The sequence below is a fragment of the Amblyomma maculatum genome, chromosome 9 (assembly GCF_055883805.1).
Source record: "Amblyomma maculatum isolate TAMU_Amacu chromosome 9, ASM5588380v1, whole genome shotgun sequence".
Taxonomy (NCBI): Eukaryota; Metazoa; Arthropoda; class Arachnida; order Ixodida; family Ixodidae; genus Amblyomma; species Amblyomma maculatum.
The window spans coordinates 37707375-37729851 of NC_139352.1; the positions used below are offsets into that span (position 1 = coordinate 37707375).

Genomic DNA, 22477 nt, shown 5'->3' on the forward strand with positions numbered 1-22477 from the left:
AGAAGCTTTCCTGGTACACTGAGAAAAGCATATTTTGAGACTTGTGATATTCAGCCTTTGATATATGTCTTAAATAGAGTTCCAATAATCTTGCACTATTATCAAAAACTACAAGCCTTTTCTACTGGTCACATCCAAAGCCGAAAATTAGGCTTGCGTGATCTGAAACAAGCGAAAATTCACAGACCAAGCATGTTTCGGCGCCAAGTCCACCGCAATTGTCATCTTTCGGGTGCTGCTAGTGCATTGGTGCTTCAAGGGCTTGCTGAGTTAGGAGTGCCAGTGAGATTTGTTCCAGCTGTTTCTCTCCTTCTGCAATGCAGTTCACTATAGAAGTACGCTGTAGAGCTTAAGAAAGTGAATGAAAGGATTTAATTGACCCTTCCCACATCGAAGCGATTATTACACAATATTTACACTTGTTGCCGCAGCTCTGCACTGCGCGAGCCCACTTCGCGGACCTCCGGTACGGCATCGCCGTCTACGGCACCGAGTTTTCTGATGACGAAAATTTCTGTGGTGGCGGTCTGCACGCAAGGCTCAAAACCATCTCGAATGTGATGAGCTTCATCAGGGACAATTACAAGTCACGCGAGGACGCAGAGAGCTGTGAGTGTTTTTTTTTTTTTCTTTCAGAGGTTTCTTACCGCCTCTAATATTAATTTACCACTTGGTGCTCTGCTTTCACTTCACGCTTAACGGAAAACACAGTCCCCACCAGTGGAGTACTCGTCGATTTCTTCAGGCCACACTTAATATTTGATGAAATTTTGCTTACGTCCAGCTCCGCACTCTTATCCCCTAAGCCACTATGGCGGCATTTTTAATGCAGTTTTCTTTTTTTTCTTTTTCATCAGCAGTAGCACCCAGGTTCCGATCGGAGACTCTCTGTTGTAACTACATTCTGGTATAAATTCACAGCTGCGATTGCATGTGGCAGTATTTTTTAATCCTTTGTGTATGGTTTCTGCTCTCACTTATTCTGACGTCTGTTTATGTGTCATGCACTCAGCGTTTTACTACCTGCTGTCATTTCTTTATTGAGGGCAGTGCGTTTCTTCCAGGTTTTGCCAGTTCTCACTCACGCCCCTTACCAGAAGGTAAGACAACCGATTGTGTCAAGGTATCAATGGTGCATATATTGAACTTGGCCTGTAATTTCTCTTCACTCTTCTCTATACTGGTTGTTTTGTCATCTTACCTCTGGTGGCTATCATTTGTCACCAGGGTCAGAGTTAGACAGTGTTTGATTACGAAAAAGACAATACCGAAATGAACGACAGAAAACAAAAACAATGCAACATAACAGCTTAAAATGCCTCACTTTGTGTGAAATTTGTGCAGTACTACACAAGTTGTGCCACGTAACATGACCCAAGATATCAAAACTAAAGGCACTTCCGACATGAATGGCACCCAGTATGATGACGGCTTTTGCTTAGAGTAGTTCATGCTATTTTACGGGATTCCGTATACAGCTTGTTCTGTCGCAAAGCCTACGCCATCACCGTAGCTATATTCCAATATTGAGAAAAACGTCGAAACGCCGCACGTAATTTTTATGAAGAAAAAAAAACGAAATCGTTCTTTGTTTAATGCTTAGCGTAGCATCGTACCGTTTCGCTTTGTTCTTGGCATCCATCTGCTAGCCTAACTGGGTGTTAATTTGGCGTAAGAAATCTAACCTATGACATATGCACCTTGAAATATATGACATTATTTTAGTTTAGGTGCCCACGAAAGAAGTGAGACGATTACGTCACCTTCGCTTTTTTCAAGAAAAAACCTCAAGACGTCTAACACATTGTCAAACTCTCTCTCGGTGTAGAAAAACACGCATGCATTCATGCCAACTTTTTGTGGTGCCCAAGTGTCCCTTTTACTTTTTCCTTAGCGCACGTATCTATCAGACTAAATTACCTTTTAAATATTGACTGCATACTCGAGGTTTAACGCGCAAATTTGTTCAGCACATTCAAAAATCACTTCATCAGCTGTTTGCCACGCAGTATGCATGAAGCAGTACTTTTTACTTCGTTGAAAAAAAGAAAGCCCATTAAATATGAAAAAAAAAGCTACTTGACGAAGTCCTTTCGGGATGGTATAGCGGTACTTTCAAGAATGCGATAAATGACCAAGGTCGGCTAAGGTGCGACCGCGGCCACGCCGCACATCTTTCTGTCGGCTATAGGTCATCGGGACCCCTGCTTTCATTTATTGCATGAGGGCCCAAATGAATGCTCCTGACCTGCCATCCCTTTTTGTAAGCAGGATAAAAAGCTATATTTTTCTTTACAATTCGCTGTCTTTGATGCATTATCACTTGGGCTATGCACGACCAGCTGTATTCATTTGCCCCGTCATGCAACATGAGGGGCTGCAACGCAAGCAATGACTGAGGCCCAGCTACCTACAAACGGTCGAACGCCTCATTGTGTTGCAGTTGCCGGATCCTCATTGTAGTCATTATTGTTCATCTATCCCTCACTTGCGAGCGACGCAATAGCTCTCGTTGAGTGCCGTTCCGCGCGCATATTTTCATTAATCTCAGGCTCTCTTTGGAATGCTGAAAAAGGACATTAGGTATATTGTGTAGCGAACAATTTATTCAATGGTGTCTGAAGGCGTTGCACGACTTTGCGTATCATACTTGTAGTTTGCAGCCAAATTTTAAAAACGCCTAATGAAGGAATGTAGCAAGGGTCCAAATAAAGAAAATGAAAATACCCTTGGTTACTCTAGCGTAATGCCAAATAGCAAGGCAATGCCAATGACATTGCCTTGCTAAGCAACTCCGGGGATGAACTGCAAATAATGATTGATGACCTAGACAGAAAAAGTAGAAAGGTAGGCTTGAAAATCAATATGCAGAAGACTAAGGTAATGTTCAACAGCCTCGGGAAGGAACAGCAGTTTACATTAGGTAGCGAAATACTGGAAGTAGTAGGCGAATATGTCTACTTAGGACAGGTAGTAACCGCAGATCCGGACCATGAAAAGGAAATAACAAGAAGAATAAGATTGGGATGGTGCGCATTTGGCAAGCACTCGCAGATTATGACTAGCAGCTTACCGGTATCGCTCAAGAGGAAAGTATACAACAGTTGCATCTTGCCTGTACTCACCTATGGGGCTGAAACGTGGAGGCTAACCAAGAGAGTTCTACTTAAGTTGAGGACAACCCAGAGAGCTATGGAACGAAAAATGGTAGGGGTAACATTAAGAGATAGAAAGCGTGCAGAGTGGGTCAGAGAAATAACTCAAGTTACCGACATTCTAGTGGAAATTAAGAAGAAGAAATGGACATGGGCAGGACACGTAGGGCGAAGAGAGGATAACCGATGGTCGCTGAGGGTAACAAACTGGATTCCAAGGGAAGGAAAGCGTAGCAGGGGGCGGCAGAAAGTTAGGTGGGCGGGTGAGATTAAGAAGTTCGCAGGGGTCAAGTGGATGCAGCTAGCACAGAACCGGGTTAAGTGGAGAAATATGGGAGAGGCCTTCGCCCTGCAGTGGGTATAATCAGGCTGATGATGGATGGATGGATGGAATGCCAAAATCATGCATCCGGTTGAACGCGTGTCCAAAGTGGCTAATTTTTTTTTTTTTTTATCTTGGCTCCAGTTACGTTTAAGAACCTGTGTAATGGAAAATGCAGATGCTAGTTCGACGAACGGCATTGAGAAGACAGAGTAGGTGTACAGAAGCTAGGCGACTGTTTGCGCCTTAGGACGCAGCAACTGCTGTTATCCTCCGGAAGCAAATGTCGCGACGGAAGGACTGACTGTGGTCCCTGGCAATCGTGGGTGGAAACGCTTCAAGTACTAAAAACCATTCAATCGATGTCAGAAAAATAAATGAGACGAATGACATTATTTTTCTTTCCGTTTCTTTCCGTTTTTTCTTTCCTACAACTCAAAGTCCGCGAGTAAGCGATGTAACTAGCAGCTGGAAGTTTTCGCGGCCAGAACACTCTGAAAAGGGGCAGCGCAGGATCGATCATGCGCTGGGCATGTGGCAATAACTACTCGACGCTTTTCAAAACGACCACTGTGGTGAGTTGAGGCAAAAAGCTGAGACCGTAAACCAGCGGGGTGGCCAGAAAATATAAAAATACCAGGGGTGCACATAAGTCTGCTTGAATTGCCAGTTTGTCCCGCCACCTGGCGAATTAGCCTGTCACTACATTAGCGGACTTCGGCCGCTCTCGGTCAAACGGCATAACTGTGCAGCGTATTTTCCTCAGTTAAATGAAGGAGCGGCACAGATTAAGCTTCACGAAGACGACGACATTCATTGCATAGCACCAGAGTGCGTTGCAATTGGAACTAGAATAAAATGGCGGTGTTCACTGCCCATACAAGAGCGTGTTGTCGTCTTACACGAGGCCTGATCGGCTAGCGGCGATAGTATAGATTTTTCGTGCCTGAAGCAAGGAAGCTGATCTGTTCGGATGGCTGTTCCATGGCTGGCGGTCGCGCGATGTCATTTCCTTAGTGTCAGTTCATGCGGAGATGTATTGATGTAGGCAGGAAACACTGAAGTGCACTACGAAGTCAATGCCATGCACACGGCGCATAGTTTGAAAGACTGCAAATAGTTGTTAGAACGAACAGGAATATTTGCTTTTCTAACTTTGGAGTCCCAGAAATGAATCTTAATGGCTTCGGCATTCTTCTGAGCTGCTGTGATCCTCAGCCTCTTGCTTTGTTTATTAACAACTTGAAATACATTTGTGCGCTGCCTCTGCTGCTTTAGGCACCCCTTAAAGGGGAATCGATAACTTATAAGTTTTTTTTTTGTAGAATTTGCTTTTAGTATGACTGACTTGAGTCAATCGTTTACGATTTCTGGCTGTTCTTTTTTTTATTCTTGTGAATGCACAAAGATTTCGCTCGTTGGTCTAAGGCACATGAATGAAGTTTCGTTTCGTTTCTTGTAGCATTTGCTTTCGAAACATAACTAAGAGCGCGTTAAATCTACATTCTTTTCAGCTGGCCGGCGAAACCGTAAGCCGTACCTTTTCTCCACATTCTGTTATATCGCGCCTCTTGAACCTGAACCTGTGCTTTACATAAAGCAGACACTTTTCTTCCTTGCAACTTAGATAGAAAGGGGTTACATGGCTGGTGGAAAAAATGAATGGAAAAAAAAAACTTATCTTTATGCAAGCGACATTTTGGAAATATATATATATGTGTCACGAATTTTTCTTTACTGCTTACTAAAGTAGCACTTTTTTATGCGCAGGTTTTCGACCGCTTTACCAATAGGGTTGATGGATAATTCGGCTTTAGGCACTTCAGTGCATATAGAGCAAGTCGATGGCATAGCATCTATTTTTCACGATCTATTTTCCACTTGGATCACTTTTGCCCCTCCTCATTGGACACTGTCGTTGGAAGACGTTGCTGCGGCTAGAATAGCAGCTTGGGCATGTTGGTCATGCATCTTCAGGTAACTGCGCGGAACGTTTTTGAACGTTGTTGAAAGTCAGCGCTCGTTGTGTCGTCTTCTAATCTTGTGCTCCCGTCCACGTTCCGCGCTGTTACCTCAAGATGCATAACCAACCTGCCCAAGCTGCGATTCTAGCTAACTACATTTCTTGTACTTCGGGCTCCTTTCAATGTTTCACCCTTGACTTCTCAGCGCTCATTGCCCTCAAAGAAAAAAAAAGAAAAAATAACGTTTTTGAAAGTCAGCGCTTGTTGTGTCGCCTTTTAATCTTGTGCTCCCGTCCACGTTCCGCTCTGTTACCTCAAGTTGCTGCGGTATTGTCTAAGATGGCGCTACCTGTTATTTTTCCTGACTTTAGCTAGTTGCTCTTGTATAATGCTGCAGTAAAGCTGACATTACGTCAAAGAAGATGGGCAATATAGTGAAAATTACGCAACACCCCTTGCAACAATATGCGATTTCGAGCGGCTATAAGCGATCTAAAGGAACTAACGCGCTACAGATGGCAATAGATAAGACTGGCCGAGGTGTACGGTATAGAGCGTTAGGTTCATAAGAATGCTGCCTATCTTTACCTTGCATTGGTTTAGCGATACCGTTCAGATATGCATTTAAAGATGGAATGATAGACGCGCTTTATTCCCGTACCATCCCGCCTACAATGCTATCAGCAGTGCAGGTTTCGATGTAAAAACTGCCAGTGAAAAAGTACTCTGCGGTGATGACCACACTAACTTGCAAGACCATCACGTAGTCGCCAACGCTAGTGAGGGGCAGCGCATATGCGCAACTCTGATGACTCTTAATGGCCTCCGCATAGTCAAATTACGCATCGAAGTGCAGTTCCGTCGCTATTAGAGCCTCTACCATTCATCAATCTCGTTTTACCCGCAGGTAAAATTGCGCGGGATTGCTTACTTATTTAAGCGCTTAGCTAATACTTAAACCAGTAAATGAGAGCTGTTGTCGGCGTACTGTTCGTGAAAAATTGAACTAAATAAGTCTTCTCAAGGCGATATCGGCTGTTTTCTCCATTGCATATGCAGGACCATCCATGCCTTCGTCCCCGCTTATGTGCACATTCGGCGACGCGACCGGTCCACTGACAGTGCTCCCCGAGGACGGCCTATGTGACTACACGTTCTTTGACTCGATACTCAAGGGAGAAGGCAGCACGCTCGCCGACCCACCCTCGGACGCCTTCGCGCGATTCCTCTGGTTTGCCGCCATGCACAAGAAGACCGAATACGGAGTCGGCTTCGACTACCAGTGAGTGCGAAGGGAAAGGGACAATGGTGACTGGTAGCGGATATGATGTAACCTCGAAAGGTCGTCGTACCACAATGGCTCTCGAAACGATGGCCCCAAATATTCTAGTGGTGCCCTGACTACTACTCTACTTAGGTGAAGTAATGCGAAGTTATTTACGCATCCTTATCTAACTTTCTCTAAATTTTATTTCTATTTATTATATCTTTACTTATTTCAAATATTTCATTTTTTTGTTTTTGTGTATTTAGTTGACTAAATACTCCCCAGCGGCTTTACGCAAGAAAAGGATGATGGTTGACATGTTCGCAGGAGGGCGGAGTGGAGTAGTGGTCAGCGCATTCGGCTGTGACCACGGCAATGGTGGCTTGGCTCCTGGCATGGACACGATTTTTTTCTGAAGTGTGATTTTGTGCGTACGTGCTACGATTGCAGACTCTGTCCACACATTCTGACCTTGTAATTTGTTTAGGTGCGTAATTGTACACAGCATTATTAAAGGTGCTGACGGAATTTCTGTACTAGTGCAGTGACCATCTAATTTGAAAAAGGTCATGATATGACACTCGGATCATACTTCTTAAATTGCTTCGGCAGAGAAACATTGCCAGTGATAACGCTGTTCATCTCGTGCTTTAGATGATTTCGCTTCTTGCTCACGGCAGCGAGACAGCCTTCATTATTGTGTAAACGAAAGCTTCAATGTTTTTTGTCATAGAGAAAATGCAAGCCGTGACTTTATGGGGGCAATTGTTCCTGCTGCTCCTGGCAGTATCCGAGCGGGAAACATGAGACAAAAAAGACAGTGAGAGGAAGTGTTTATAACAAGCATGCAAGTCTGACAAATGAATTCCCAGCTGAAAAAGCGAATAACATGAATTCTTTCCGTTTTCAACAAATGCATTTCCAGCTTTTTCGCGAATATAACTTGAACTTTTTCCGTTTTGAAGATTTAGCCACGAATTAAACGTGCTTTTTTGTGACTTTTTTTCCAGAACACAACGGCGCATTCGTGAACAATAGGCTGCTCGACAGCACACTTTTGTGACACCCTGTAGCCAAGCCCTCCTTAAACAAGAAATAATTATAATTGATTCCAAATTTCCTGCGTCCTCTGCGTCCTGAAACAATTCTGTGCACTAGTAAATAACTGTGACTTACTTTTTAGAGCCCGTTGCACGCTCCACTTGTGCGTGGTGGTGAATGAATGGAATTATAGTACGAGCATTACTAACACGTCGCGTCCTCTTCGTCCTGTGCTCTATTGTTTCAGTTCCTTGGAGGGTGTGGAAAAGCTGCTGAACAAGCCCGAAGCGAAAAGTCACCTTGACGGCCTGTTCGCGCGCAAGATGCGTCACTTCGCATTTGTCAATACCGAAATCTACGACTTCAATTTTGACCACCTTGAAACAATGCTCAAGGTGCTAAAGGTAAACCGAAGAGAGTTACTATAAAAAAGAACGCCGATAGAATTGTGGCACATATTTTGTGCGAACTCGCACTCGACCCCACAAAAACGTTTTTTGTGAGATATGGCAGGCATAAAGACAAACACACGGATTACCACAATGTGACTTTATTTGCAAAGCATGTTCAGGAAGAACAAGACAGGGACGGCTAATCTTATATTCAAGTTTGGAATGTTGCATTGCTAACAGTTCACTTCGCCTTTTGTTCAGCTTGTCTATCGTTACCACCTGCCTATCACGTGATTAACTCTGGCAACTACTTCCTATATACTGAACATTCTCTTGCTAAGCTAGCTTCTTCACAACTTCCTTTGCTTTAAATTATAACATCACTTTTAACGCGAGCACTAACTTCTAATTAGCATACTCTTATCTGCAGTTGCCATTAGTATATGCCTTCAAAACACACAATTGCGTGAAAGACCACAATTCTGCACTGTAGTAGCAGAGAAAATGTGCCTAAATGAACAAACTAAAAAAACTGTGGCACAAGATAAAATTATAATAGTGTTCGAAAAGCAAAGCTCCCCTTCTACTGCAATACTTTTCGACCGCTCTAAACAAACAGATAACACGACTACACGAACTAACCTTCGTGGCCTATGTGACGTGTGCGCCTCGCAACCAAACGGCTTTAGCTTTAAAATTAGCTTTCGCAATATTGAAAGCTAATTCTACTGTCTAAGCTACTGTCTGTTACATATAAGATATTTACTAAGGTAATCGCTAATAGAATCAGGACAACCTTAGACTGCAACCAAGCAAATGATCAAGCAGGTTTTCGGAAACGGTACTCTACTATCGATCATATCCATACCATCAATCAGGTGATAGAAAAAGCGAGGAAAAACGAATTTTCTAAAGCCCTGCAGCGCGAGAAATTCCGACGCTGTTTTTCGTACGAAACCGAAACGAATCTCAAGAGACGCGAAGTTGGCCCGGTACAGAAGCGACGTGCAGCGATGATGTAAATAGAGGATAGGCGGCTTAATTCGGACTGCAAACTGTATTGCGCCCCGTCGCGTACATTATTAAGGCGAAAACCTTTGTAGGCTCAGAGAGTCCGTCTGTGCATACGTGCGCCCGCGAGAATGTCACACTACTTCGCGAGATTCGACGGGATACCGCGAGATTGTGACGCTATGACCTGATGACATCATCGGCCATGACAGGACGTGACGTCATTCTGACGTCCCATTCAGTCATGTCTAATAACCGGAACTGGTGTCATCGTGGCGTCACGTCCTGTCATGACCGATGACTTCAGGACACACGCATGTATGAAGATGAACCCGCCGGGCGTCCGATGCAGGCTGCCATACTGCGCCTTTCATTTGGTGTTGCGATCTTACGCCGCACCACACAGCGTACAATAGCAGACGAACTAACACAGAGATCTGCGGTGTTTCAAAGGCTGTTGTCTCATCCTTCTTTAGTGGTCCAAAGCCCCCCCCCCCCCCCCCCCTTATTCCAGAATGTTTTGCCTCACAACCTTATGCACAGGAAAGGCTGCTCATTACCGACTACGTGGCTTTTTTTCTTAAGAATGAGGGAGCGAAACAAATGACGTGACACTAAACAATAGAGTAGGCAGTTGTTGTTGTTGTGGCTGTAGGAAGAAGGAAAAGAAGGAAGAGAATATAGAGAAGAAAGAAAAGCAAGAGGGAAAGAAAGACGCGCGCCGCAACAACAGCCGTCGTCCACCACCAGCGGTGGCGTGTGCAATGACGGCCTACAACAGATAAAATTCGGTGGCAGGCTAGCCCCCGCCACAAGCGGCGGTGACCTACCTGCCCCAGCCCCATCGGGAGAGTAGTAGGCAGTTCGCGTTATGCGCCGTTGCCACTGAATTACGCCATCACCGGACGTCGCTTCCGTACCGAGACTCTTATGCGTCTTTTGCACTCAATTTCGCTTTCGTGTGGGAAAAGCGTCGGTTTGCATAGTGCTGCACGCCTTTAGAAAACCTCTTTTTTTTTTCGCTTCAAAATCTCATATGGCAACAACTTGTTCCCGGCTCTACCAACTTGTATTTAGGACCAAACCAGTCACCCGAATTAACTGAGCTTGGCGCATGATGGCCTTAGTTGCCTATGTGCCATAAAACCTAACACAACACAACACACAAAAAAGTGTTCATTATATTTTCGATAGTGAGCTGGATAATGGGAACACTTTTGCCGCTAACTTTGCCAGCCGCTGCCGACTGTTTGTTGCTGTAAATCTATATTTTCTATTAAAAAAACTATATTTAGGAATTTCGGAAGCATGCGCTGAAACCCTTGGTATACAACAGTTCCCTTGTATTCAGCTTTTGCTTACACTTCCGTGCACCAACCACCATCACGCACTTTTTACGCATAGGAAAAATAAAAGCATGCTCGTTTGTGGTACGTCGGAATTCTTTCTCAGGTGCGGTTGCAAACTTATCCAATGCCCGTTTCGCGGTGCGGTATTCGCTTCCATGTGATTCTTCTTCGTGGATATATTCTCGAAGAATGCGTGCCTCTTTTCAGAGAGTGTCAGCACTGATGGACGACAGGAGAGGTCCTGGACGCCCCATCTATACGGTGCTTGCTCTCGGTCTGGTCTCCTTGAAATGGGTCAACTTGGCTCTCAGTGAATTCAGGTGAAACTTTCGCATTTCAATCATGCCATTAGTTAACCAGAGTGGTTCAACTATGATTAAACCAAGGAGATTAGCGACCTGTATCCTATATCTCGGTTTCGCAGTTTTAGCCTTTGTTTTTGGATTCCATTCGTTGAGATCTTTTCAATGACTTACCACTTGTAGCGAAAAGATCAGTTTTTTTTCGCTGTTAATTAATTAACCGTAGTAATTAGAAAGCTGATTTATAATTGACTTATCTCCGGACTTGAAGGTTTCACACAGAGGATGAGCTGCAAGTCATACGGACGCAGTACGCCGGTGCTTGGTTTTTTTTCATCGAGTAACGCTCTCGCTCTAGAAAAGAACATCCCGCTTCATCGTTTTTATTCAGTGGCTACGGCCTTAGACTACTGATCCAAGGGACCTAGGTTCGATCCCGGCGGAGACTATTGCATTTCTTTGTAAGCATGATTCACGTGAGCCCGCATTGATTGGTGGTGCATGTGAAGCCTGCATCAGTCATATTTCTTAACACGGAAGTTTTATTGATGATGTATCCTAGAAAAGGGTCGTGTCAGCGGGAAACCACTGCCGTGCTCCGGCATGTTGTAATTGGGAGGTAACATGGCGGGCCAGTGACTGGCTGTGAGGATTGATTAGCAGGTGTTAGTAATTCGGACAGCTTCATTGAGATGGGAATTGAACAGAGGCGAACTCTTGAATCCCGATTGGTGTTTCAAGTAATGAAACATATGTCAGTATGCTAATGGGTATAGGCGAGGGAATAGGGGCACATATTAAGACACTAGAGATTAGCCGAGCAGCAAAGTTTGTTTACCCGAACGAATATTCTCAAGAGAAACTGGAGGTGCGGAAGCCTTAACGCTGTCCTGTTGTAGTCTTAAAAGTGAAGTTTAAATGCAGCCGAAATTTTATTATCCATCCGCTTCACGAGAACAAATGGCCTTACTTGAGGCGGGTACTACGGGCGCCGCTGACAGTTGGGGGTTCGCAATGATGACTATCGCTCTCACACTTTTTTCACAAGGACCGAACAATCGGGACGGCCAGTGGGCCAGCCTGTTTCCACCATTGAAGGTCTCTTCCAGAGCTCTACTGTGCACAGAGGTTCTCTCATAACCTGACGGTTATTGGGCGCAAGCCGCATATGGTGTCCCAAAAATCAAACACATCAGTGCCGCCACGTATTAAGATAAGGAGAGTGCTATTCTATGCACTGTCCGTTTCCTCCTCAACGGGCAGCAAAAGTTTTCACGTCCCGGCTAAAAGCTCGTAAGACTAGTATACGCTTCTACTTTGGTGACATAATTGACTGTACAAACAGCACGGACGCGGTGTGTTGAACTGATGTATCCGTCACATGACTGCCTTCGTGGGCACGGATTCTCGCACAGGGCGGTATACGCGCCAGACGTACTGGTGTCACTGGGTCACTACTTCAACCAGGACGGCCTTTTCGTGGACTGCGTAGCCTTGCCACCGACGCTCGTGAGCTTGCCGGAGAGCGATGACTACCAATACAGCCTGGTAAGACACAGTAGACGAGGGAGCCAGCACACAAGCGAGGACTAACGCAGACGTATACCAGCTGATGTTTACGTTAAAAAGGCAAAATATGCTTATGCTGAGGGAATAAGAAAACATTGCTTAATATCTGCTTTCTCAGCCGGCAGTCTGTATTGCGAACGAACCAGCTCTTGTGCATAACCTCGTCAATAAGCGCACCGGAGACCTCACTTTGACAGCAGAATATAATCGGCTGGTGTCATCCACTGCATGTGTTTGTGTCAACGCTTCCCGGCACACTAACATTCCTATTGAGCCCGAGAACTAGGAGGACTTCCTCTTCGACTCTGAACGAGTTAGGCCTGCCATGCATCGTTCTGAGATGTGGGTCCTCGTCGTAGCTTTTCGACAAGTAAAAATAACGAAGGTCGTCTACGTCGCTGGGACTGACGCTTGTCCCAGCGTCAGTCCACGCTGCTACTCCCTCTGCCATAAGTGAGGAACTTTCACCGTTCACAAGTTTCTCCTGGGTTCTGTTGTCGATATAATGATAATCCAACCCCCTGAGGTGGCGCATAAGTGTTCCGCGCTTGTGTGCTACGGTCGGATCACGCCCAACGTGCTTCTCGTCTAGTGCAAAGCTGTGATGAATGATCACAAGTCTTTACCGTGGAAACCTGGTAGCCACAGCGAATATCATCAAAAATGAATAAGAATACCATTGCGTAAAACACATGAAGCTTTTGCTAACGATGATTTAGTACCTCGTACCGCGATGGAACGATAGCGTTATGTCTTGCATTCTAACCGTGTAAAAAAACTGCAAAACATTCCGAACTTTAACGTATATAAAATGAGCAGGACCTGATAATTTTTCCGCACAGTTTGTAGTTGATAGAGACGACGATGCTTAGTACACAGCGCGAGCGTCTGTTGCAACCTGCATGCAGTAAGTTCCCTGGCTGGAATTCGCCTCGCGTTGGCGGCTTTTTTGTTTCGAACTAACTTGGCAAACCGAAACCATGACATTGATTATTGGTTAGATTTCACGGCTTGAAGGAGGCTTTGGCACTAATTATCAGGAGTTTAATCTATTACTAGCGATGAGACCACGCGAAACTTCTGCTTGAATTACCCGCTCCATGACATATGGACTGTGACGTCATGATTTGGCGAATTAAGAGTAAGACACACAAGATCTGAGATCATTGCCTGTATGCTTTGGCACTAATTATCATGCGTTTATTCTATTACTAGCGATGATACCACGCTAAACTTCTGCTTGAATTACCAGCTTCATGACATGTGGATTGTGACGTCATGATTTGGTGAGTTAGGAGTAAGGCACACAACGTCTGAGATCATTGCCTGTATTTGTAGTGTCGGTGTGAGCGCTTTCCCACTAAAAGTGGGAAAGCGGTAGATTGGAAGGTGGTGGTCTCAAAGTACTACAGTGGTGAACCACTGCTGTATAGCACTGCCAATTCTTAGAAGCATGTCACAGCTGTCGGTGTTCATAATAAATAACAGTGGCGACGAATCTAACCAAGCGAAACGTTGCTGTCGCGGCCCGGGGAAAAAACAAACCCCAGGTGGCCGAATTTCTGTAGACCTTCACAACAGAACCTCTCACAGCCTGAGTCGCTTTTGGAGGTTAAACTCTGCAAAGCGAACTAAACTTAATTACCTAAATAAATTATTCGTAATAATATACGTTATGCTCTAACCTATTTGAAATGAACGAAAATTTTTACACAAGAATGCGCCATGTGTGCACTGTTCGCCTTCAGGCGTGGATAGAGAGATAATATACGATGGAGGTGACGCGTCCACGAAGTGCCCGAAACAGGCGTGTTACGCAGTTTCTAGCGAGTGTGTAGGCAAACAATGAGCTACTCTTGATACCGCGAGTTTTTACACTGCATTATTAGAAAGTACGACTCCAGCGTTTTGCATTGCTCAGTCTGCTATGTTGGCAGCAGGGAGGGGGCACAAGCTTGGTGCCCTCATAGGACTTTATCTCGGCATTGCATTCCCTGCTGCTTTTCCACTTTCTGCGCTATCTACGTTCACTGAAGGCCATCGCGTAAACTTGGGTCAAACTCGCTGGAATGCAGAACTGTGAGCATCCCGCGTAGCGCCCCAAGATGCATTTGTTTTAACTGGTAACGATGCGGACTTTCTCGCAGTGCTCGGCACACAGGGCTGTCTCGGAGGTGGGAAAGGGTGTTCATAGTATGACCTTCGCCGTGTCCTTGGGCATGTTTGGACGGTGGTACAAGCCTTCGAAGCCGGATTCAGAGCCGGAAGACATGCCCGGAAACTACGCTCCGCTGCAGCCGTGCGCCTACATACCGGAACGACAGAGTGGCAGTATCGGTGATGTTAGTGCCCGCATTGTCGCTTTTCTGCTTTCGACCAGCAAAAAAAAAAAAAAAAACGAGAACACGCGCCTGTCACGACCAACAAGAATTTTTATGAATCTAGGAGGCACTCTTAAAGCCAGCATTCTTCGTAATCAAGTCTAGAAAGAAAAAACAGCTGGCGCGCCTCAAATGAGACCATTCGTCCTTGGCATCGACCAGTCTTCATGAAACTGCCGCTAGTGCGATTGAGCACCGAAGAAACGTTCTTGTGACACATTTTCCATTTGATTGCCAAGCGGGCATGCATAATTGAATTATCTAGGACGCCATACAAATCAGTCGATGTCATTGTGGCAAGGGGGGGCTTTAAGGAGCAGAAACTGCATTTTTTGGGAATTAATTTCACTTCAATGAAGGACATAGCACACGACGATTTTGCGGCAATTTGGGACATTCTTGATAACGGCTTACTTAATGACATCAAAGGGATATGGTTTTATTATGAGGTATACTTTGGTTCTGCACAAATGGTTTACATAAAAAAAGGTAAAAAAAGGCTGGCAGCTAGCTTTTATGCATTGTGCAACTCCTGCTTGGGTCGAAATGACCTGCAGTATTTGTAAATAAATCGACATCAAAGGGATATGGTTTTATTATGAGGTATACTTTGGTTCTGCACAAATGGTTTACATAAAAAAAAAGGCTGGCAGCTAGCTTTTATGCATTGTGCAACTCCTGCTTGGGTCGAAATGACCTGCAGTATTTGTAAATAAATCAAAAAATATTAAATCTTATAGTACTCACCTCTTTAACGGCACCTAGAGGATGAGAAATACCTTACCCATAAAGCGTCTTCTGAGGTAACTTTGCCAAAACTAATTGACAGCCATTCTCAGTTTATATCAGGTCTCAGTGCAAAAAGCATTGCACTTAATGCCAGCTTTCATTAACAATTTGAACTGCCTAAATTTGTATTCGAAACAGATTTGCCAGAACCCGAGTTATACGTCTACTTATTACGACATGAAGAGTCAAGCCCAAGTCTCCTATAACAAGAAGCTGAACAGGTTGTTCATTTACGACAACAGCCGCTCCTTGCGAGAAAAGGTAAGTTCCGTAAGGAAGTTATTACATGCCACCGCAGTACTTTCTATAGCCGCCACAGTTCTACACTACCCTTGACTTAGTTGGAGCTCAGTATGCCATTATTTTGTGTTTGAAGTCGCTGCCAGCTGCAGGAAAATTTATATCTCCTTTTGCCCAGATACTAATGAAATTACGTACCTAATTCTAATGCGCAAATACTGAAAAACATTCTCAGATGCGATAATTTCTTCCCAAATTTGGATATATCGTAAACGTTCAAACGCATCTTAGAAGGATCGACCGAGTTCAAAATTTAATGAGTGAGCAGAACGCAGTGCCTAAAGAGCAAAGGTCTTTTACGACGAAAAGCGTGTTGTGTCCGTAATTACTGAACGCCGGAGGAGAATACATGAAATTACCCTTTTAGTACTAGGCTCAGAGACGGGTCACACGTTTTCTTGTCCTACCGTTTTATCCAAATGCTTAATTTGCTAATCGCAACAAAAAAAAATGCAACTTTTTCAGGCATTGCATACCTAACAAATTTCGCTATTGTGCGCCAGTTGTCGTTAACCGAATTGAACCGAAAAAGCCTCGACGAGAAACTGGAAAGGTCGTCGCCCGGAAAAGACTTCAGGACGCATTTGAAAACAGTGTATACGTATACAGTGCGAATTTTTTAGACATGCCTACGAAGGTAGAGTCAGCCATATTTCACTCCAAAGCTTCTAGGCAACTACGAAAAGTCTATTTTTGCACGTGCAAGCTATAGTAGCGGCTGCGAGCTGAATCGGCTCATTCTGGGCATCACGACACCATTGTTTTTTTCCTTTATTCCTCTGTTTTATGTTATCGTTGACCAAAAAGGAGACATCTCTCTTATTTAGGTCACAGCTGCTATATAGTGCTATATATGGTTACGTACAAATCTATCAACGAGAAAACTGGATTTTGGCATGGTTCACAGGAATTTTCACTGTCAGCAAATGTACTGACATCTCCAGGAATAGGCACGAGCAGTCGAGATCCCTATTGGAGTACGGCCACGCTAGACAGTGCGGCTTCCGGGAACGTGGAAGGTTAAAGTAAAGGCAAGAAATGCTTAAAACAAAGGTACAGCTTCCATAGGGATTTATGTAGAAACTCTAAACTAAAAGAGTTCTTGGAGCTGCCTTGTACCGAAGTAAAGCTTTTAGATTATCTCATGATTGAGAGATTTCAAACCTAGTAAAACCCAAATGATATTAAAAGGAATAAGAGAAACCACATGCCTTGACGAAAAGATCTCATGAGAAATATAAACGGCTAAAAAGACAAGCTAAAGACGACTGTCAACCTGTACTGTTGCCTTTCGTTTCCTCAGTTGCAGCACGTTTTCTGGTTCCTTTCACGAATCTCTGCGGGGAATGTAGTTATGCAGCCGGAAGCTCTTGCTGGAGTAAAGCTGTCCGTTCCAATATAATATATTGCGGGCTACGAAGGTACAACGGGAGTGATACTGCTTGCGGTACTTCAAGCCCTGACACGTGTCTTTCACTTTTTCCTAAACACCCACTCCCTTCCCTAGCTGTGCGAATGCAGGCGCCGGTCAGTGCATCCCCTGTACGGTTTCGCTGCCTACAACCTCGAGTATGCGGACGGAGCAAACCACTGCAAAGAAGGCAGCTACGCACCGCTGCATACCATCCGGGATCTCCTGTCCACCTTCACAAACAAGTACCCATCGGAGGAAGAGATCGACCCTTGCGCGGAGCTGTGGTGATCCTAGCTCCGCGGGGGACACTGCTCTGGAGATTAGTCATTACTTGTGAATTTGTAGAAAAATAAAGCATTATCTGCGCTCATGGGCGCGTGCTTGATCCATCACCTTTCGCAGCTGAGCGATCACTTCATCACTCGGTTTTCATCGCGGCGGCGCATCATAGGGGAAGAAGCCAACGTTCGCGGAGCAAGATATCAATTCATTTCGAATAAACGATCTGACTTCATTCTCGTCTTTAGTGATCTTCTTGGCACCTTAGGTTAACATCTTAACATCAGGTCGCCAACAAGCATGCACATTTCGATTTTTCTCACATTTAGTGCAGGTAATTCGTGAAGCCCAAACGGGCAGCTGTCCAAAGGTGTCAGGGCAGCGCTTAAATATAAGATATGTATGTAGTCTGTTTTTGCGTGGAGGATGTGTACTCCTGTGAACGGCCAGTGAGTGCAATTGCATACCACCTTCGGGCAATCAAAACGCTTTCAACTCATTTTCAGTCCTGGGCGTCGGGGCATGGATACTTATAAATGAATTGGATGAAATTCAAAGCCTCGTTCTGTCTTGCGATTCTGTCGTTATCATAGTAGCTCATAGTTCCAGGAGCCTCACAAGAGGGGGCGGGTTGACAGCTTTCTGTGCAGTTCTTTATGTTTTGTACACCTGTACAAAATACGCCGCTACATTTTTCCTTCCTTCTTTTCGCCATCTTCTTTTCTTCCCGTCTCTGTCCTCTCCCTGCACGTTTCATTTCTACCTGCTGCAACTGCAGTGATAGAACTGTCACTGCCAGAAAACTATTTTTGTTTATTTCGTAGTTTGAAGTAAAAAAAAAATAACCGTCGAAAACAGATGACTAAGACAAGATAAAGAATTGCTGCGGCTTAGCTATGCTGTGCACACTAATGCAAGTGAAAGCTTTATTATACTTAGTTATGCCCGTTTCAGCCTCCCGATTGGCGCGTGCTGCTCCGTTCCAAACTTAATTAGCATCCCGCATAATTTCGGCACTATGGACAGATTCAGTTTTCCGCTTTTAACACATGGCTCGTGAATAAATCTTCGGCTAGCTAACCAAACATAGGTCGCTTCGTAAAGCCCTAACGAGGGCGCCTGCGCTGTGCCCCTTTAGGTATCCTATTGGCTAAAGCCAATAGGATACCTAAAGGGGCACAGCGCATAGGATACCTAAAGGATACCTAAAGGGGAATACAGGCGTGCATGCATGCTAAAAAAATCAGTCCGTTGTAGGAAATTTGCACGTGCAACGGCACCGTTGGCCTCTAAATACGCAAAACACCATCCAAGCCAATTTGGGCTGTCCGCAAAAAAACCGATGGAGGTCCATTGTCGGCTTTTGTGGACATGAAACAGGGGCGTGCACATGCTGCTTACGTCAGAGTTGTTAAAAATGGCCACTGAGGCAGCTTAAATGCAGGCTCTACTCGCGAAAAATTTGGGGGATTTATGCATTGCATAAACCTAGTGATACAACCAAAGCTGCGACAATAGGCACGGTAATGTCTACAACACCGCGCTTTCCAGAAGGGTGGCGGATCTGGCTAGTTGGTGCGTGCTTGACATTTTTTGAAAGCGCTAAAACATATACTTTCCGAAGTACACGTTGTTTTTGCACTTCCGAAAAATATCAAACCATGTTTTGAATCCACGATTGTTTTTCATTTTTCTCTTCATGCCCCGCCGCGTTCGATAAGCCCCGCGCAGTGGTTAGGTGCCAACCTACTGTAGCGGAGTACCCGATATCGAGACTACCAGCGGCTGCGTTTCTATGGAGGAGGAGGGGGAAAAAGTTTGATCGCATTAGTCCCTTTCAATGTACATTAAATTCCAACACTTAGCCCCAGCCGTACCACAAGCCTCGGTCATCCCGCCGTTATCGTGTAATATTCTAATGCGTGATATTCCTATTCACACTGCTATCAAAATTTATATGTATGCGGACAATATCACTCTTTTTTGCCGCTGCAATAAGTAATCAGGTCCTTTATCAATTGTTGCATGAGTATCTAAAATATATGGATGCCTGGCTCGACAGCCTGAAGTTGACTTTAAATGTCAACAAATGTACCGTCCTCGTTTTTCTACGAGCAACCGTTAATATTTCTTTGGTGTGTCATTCTATCTCACTCTCGCACGTTGGTTCTATTTAAATACTTGGTTATGATATATGACCCACAGTTACACTGGAGGCCCGAAATTAGAAGTTTTGTGCCTAAAGTTAAACTTTAGGGACTGGCTGTATAGTATAAGCAACAAAAAATACGGTATGCGCCGGTACACTCTGCTCTTCCTTTATAAGACCTGCGTACGGCCAAAACTTAAGTTTGGCTAGCTCCGCTCTCTCTTTTCTTGGCTCTCAGGTACAAACATGAACCCCTGTTTGTTTTTGGATCGACGCGTTCTAAGCCTTTGCTTAGTCTGCCTAAAACAGTGGCTATTGCTGTGCTGTACTTTGGTAGCGCGGATAGCTAGTCTAAATTCTTGGTTTCAGCTTCTCACTTTGAGAATATTTTTAAGGTCTCTGGAGCCTGTTTCTGAATTGCCTAACCACGCTCGCCTCTTTGATATTATTTGGCCTCATGTTGTGTTTACTAATTTCTTGGTGTCGCAAATTTCCATATCAATAAATCCTTAAGTAGAAGTTAACCACCGGTGGCATGATACTGTATTTTTATTTGATTCTACCGTCCCAGGGCGCGCTAAGAATTTGTTTCTAGTATAATAAACGGCCTTATAGAGGAGCATTTAGACAATTTTCCTAACCATGCTGCCATTTGTACAGATGCCTCCAAAGCAGAATAAAATGCATCTATTTACATTTTCTCTCGGGTTTTCGACAGGAATTATTTCGGGTCCCTGACTATGCATCTCTTTTTGTCGCTGAGTTTCTGGCTATCGAGGTGGCCTTAATTAAAAATTCCTTGAAGTATATCTAAGGTTATTCTATTTTCTGAGAGTCCTTCTGTCTTGACAGCGCTAAATAATTACATGGATAATCCGTTCACCTGTTCCCTTTTCTTTTTATTCCACCTCATATTAGAGATGGTCGTTTTCACTGGGTTCAAAGTTCAAAGCACAAAGTTCAAAGTTATTCAGAAATAAATATATAACTGTGCAAATATGTCTAATGAGAGGGCAGATTTTTTAGCCACGCGCGCCTTTGGTGCACCTCTTGTTCCGTATATACCTAATGCCGTCTGCTTAACTATAGCACGCTTTCAACGCTCCCAATTTCTCCACTACCTGAGCCATAAGCCTCTCCTTACTACAGCGGGCTACCAAGACCAGAAATGGCCTTTGATTGTGTGGATTGGTAATCTCAATGGCAATCTCAATGCAGCAATGGGCTGCAGAATACCGCTACTAAATCTGTCTTCCGGGACTAACGTTTACCAACCTTTGTGAATCTTGTGGAGCAATTTAGTTCACTAATTGGTTTTCCTCTTCTTCTGGCGTTTCGCTTCTCTCTATAGAATGTACTTAGAGATTCCCCTTGCTAGATTAGGGTTTCCACTAACCATTCCGGTTCTCCTCTCCTTCGGGGCAAGAGTCACGGCATATGCATTGAAACCATTGTGAGATTCTGTTCACGTAGGTAGATTCTTCTGCTAGGTTGTGAAATCATTGCTTTTTTTCTTTTCCTTTTGATTTTGTTTAAATTCTAGTTTAACACTCATAAAAGTCTAAATACCTCACTCCTTGTCTACATAAATTTAGCATCTGCAATGCACCTGGCCAATCCCTCCGTAGGTATGTGCCATTATGACTGAAGACACCACAATCATCATTATCATCATCCCTTTCCCCCTGAGTGGAGCCCACTGTCCAGGATCCCCATGTGCCGCCGCTATCCTGCAGGCCGACTAGAGCAGCTATCGCCGGTCGTGCGGATTGATGCTCATGAGAGCGGTACAATTATATGCCAGAATTTCACAATGTTACTTCTTATCTTGCCGAGAAATTTGTTGATTTTTAACGCGACAGCGTTAAGGAGCTCGCGTTGCAGAAAAGCTGGTGTCATCGGCGTCGGCGGCGTCGGCCCTGAGTGATAAATCCCGGCATGCGCTTCATAAATAAAAAGCAACTTCCAAGATTGGCTGGGTGGGAATCGAACCAGGGTCTCCGGAGCGTGAGACGAAGACGCTACCACTCAGCCACGAGTTCGATGCTTGAAAGCGGTACAAAAGCGCTAATAGTGAGTGCGGTGTTGCCTTAGAAACGTGCCGTAGAACGTTATACTGCAGTGTATATCGGTAATTATGAGCATGTTACTTACAGAAGTCGCAGTTACACGAGTAGCGAAGTACGTTTCCGCTACATTTCTTCTGCGCTCTGCGCACATGCAGAGCCATCTTGCTGCAAACACAGAAGAACCCCTCCTCGCAATGTGCGGCGCTGCCCCGACACGTGGCGCGCCACTCGCCCCTGACGTTTCGCCGTGCACCCTCACGGGTTATAGAATCAAGCGTCTTTCCTTTCTTTAGATCACTATCTTCGTTCACCCGCTTCTCCCCTTCGGGCCGCGCGGGTACCGGTGCGAGGATGCCCCAATACCCTTGCGTTTAATAAGTTTTCTCGACGAGGTGCAATAACGCTATCGCGTTCCACTCTTGAAGGTGAAGCTTAAGCGTCCTCCAAATTTTGCCTCCTTAATGAAGATTTCGGTTGTAGCAGATGTCTTCGCATCTTTGCAATGCATTGTGAGAGCTAACTACTTCTTCTCTTTTCTTTTCGTTAAGATATTTCTCACATTCTTTTGTTAACCAGAGTGAGTCAGTTTGTTTTATGCGGGTAATGTAAATGCAAGTATGTTCAATTTTATTCAAATTATCATGGAATTGCCACCACTTTTCGTACTACATAGTTTATCGCATATGATACATTAAACTTCCATTGTAATAAATTGTTCTGAACA

The 22477-nt window shown here is 44.5% G+C and overlaps 1 protein-coding gene and 1 pseudogene across 1 annotated transcript; both read left to right on the forward strand.

The window, feature by feature from the left end:
• LOC146178866 (uncharacterized) overlaps positions 1–22477 on the forward strand; it is a 307017-nt pseudogene that overhangs the window by 279068 nt on the left and 5472 nt on the right.
• LOC146178868 (uncharacterized) lies at positions 6509–17544 on the forward strand. The gene is made up of 7 exons (XM_084579588.1): positions 6509–6723; positions 7997–8153; positions 10709–10821; positions 12219–12351; positions 14520–14714; positions 15681–15803; positions 17350–17544. The coding sequence occupies exons 1-7, from the start codon at positions 6509–6511 to the stop codon at positions 17542–17544; spliced, it is 1131 nt and encodes a 376-aa protein (XP_084435714.1).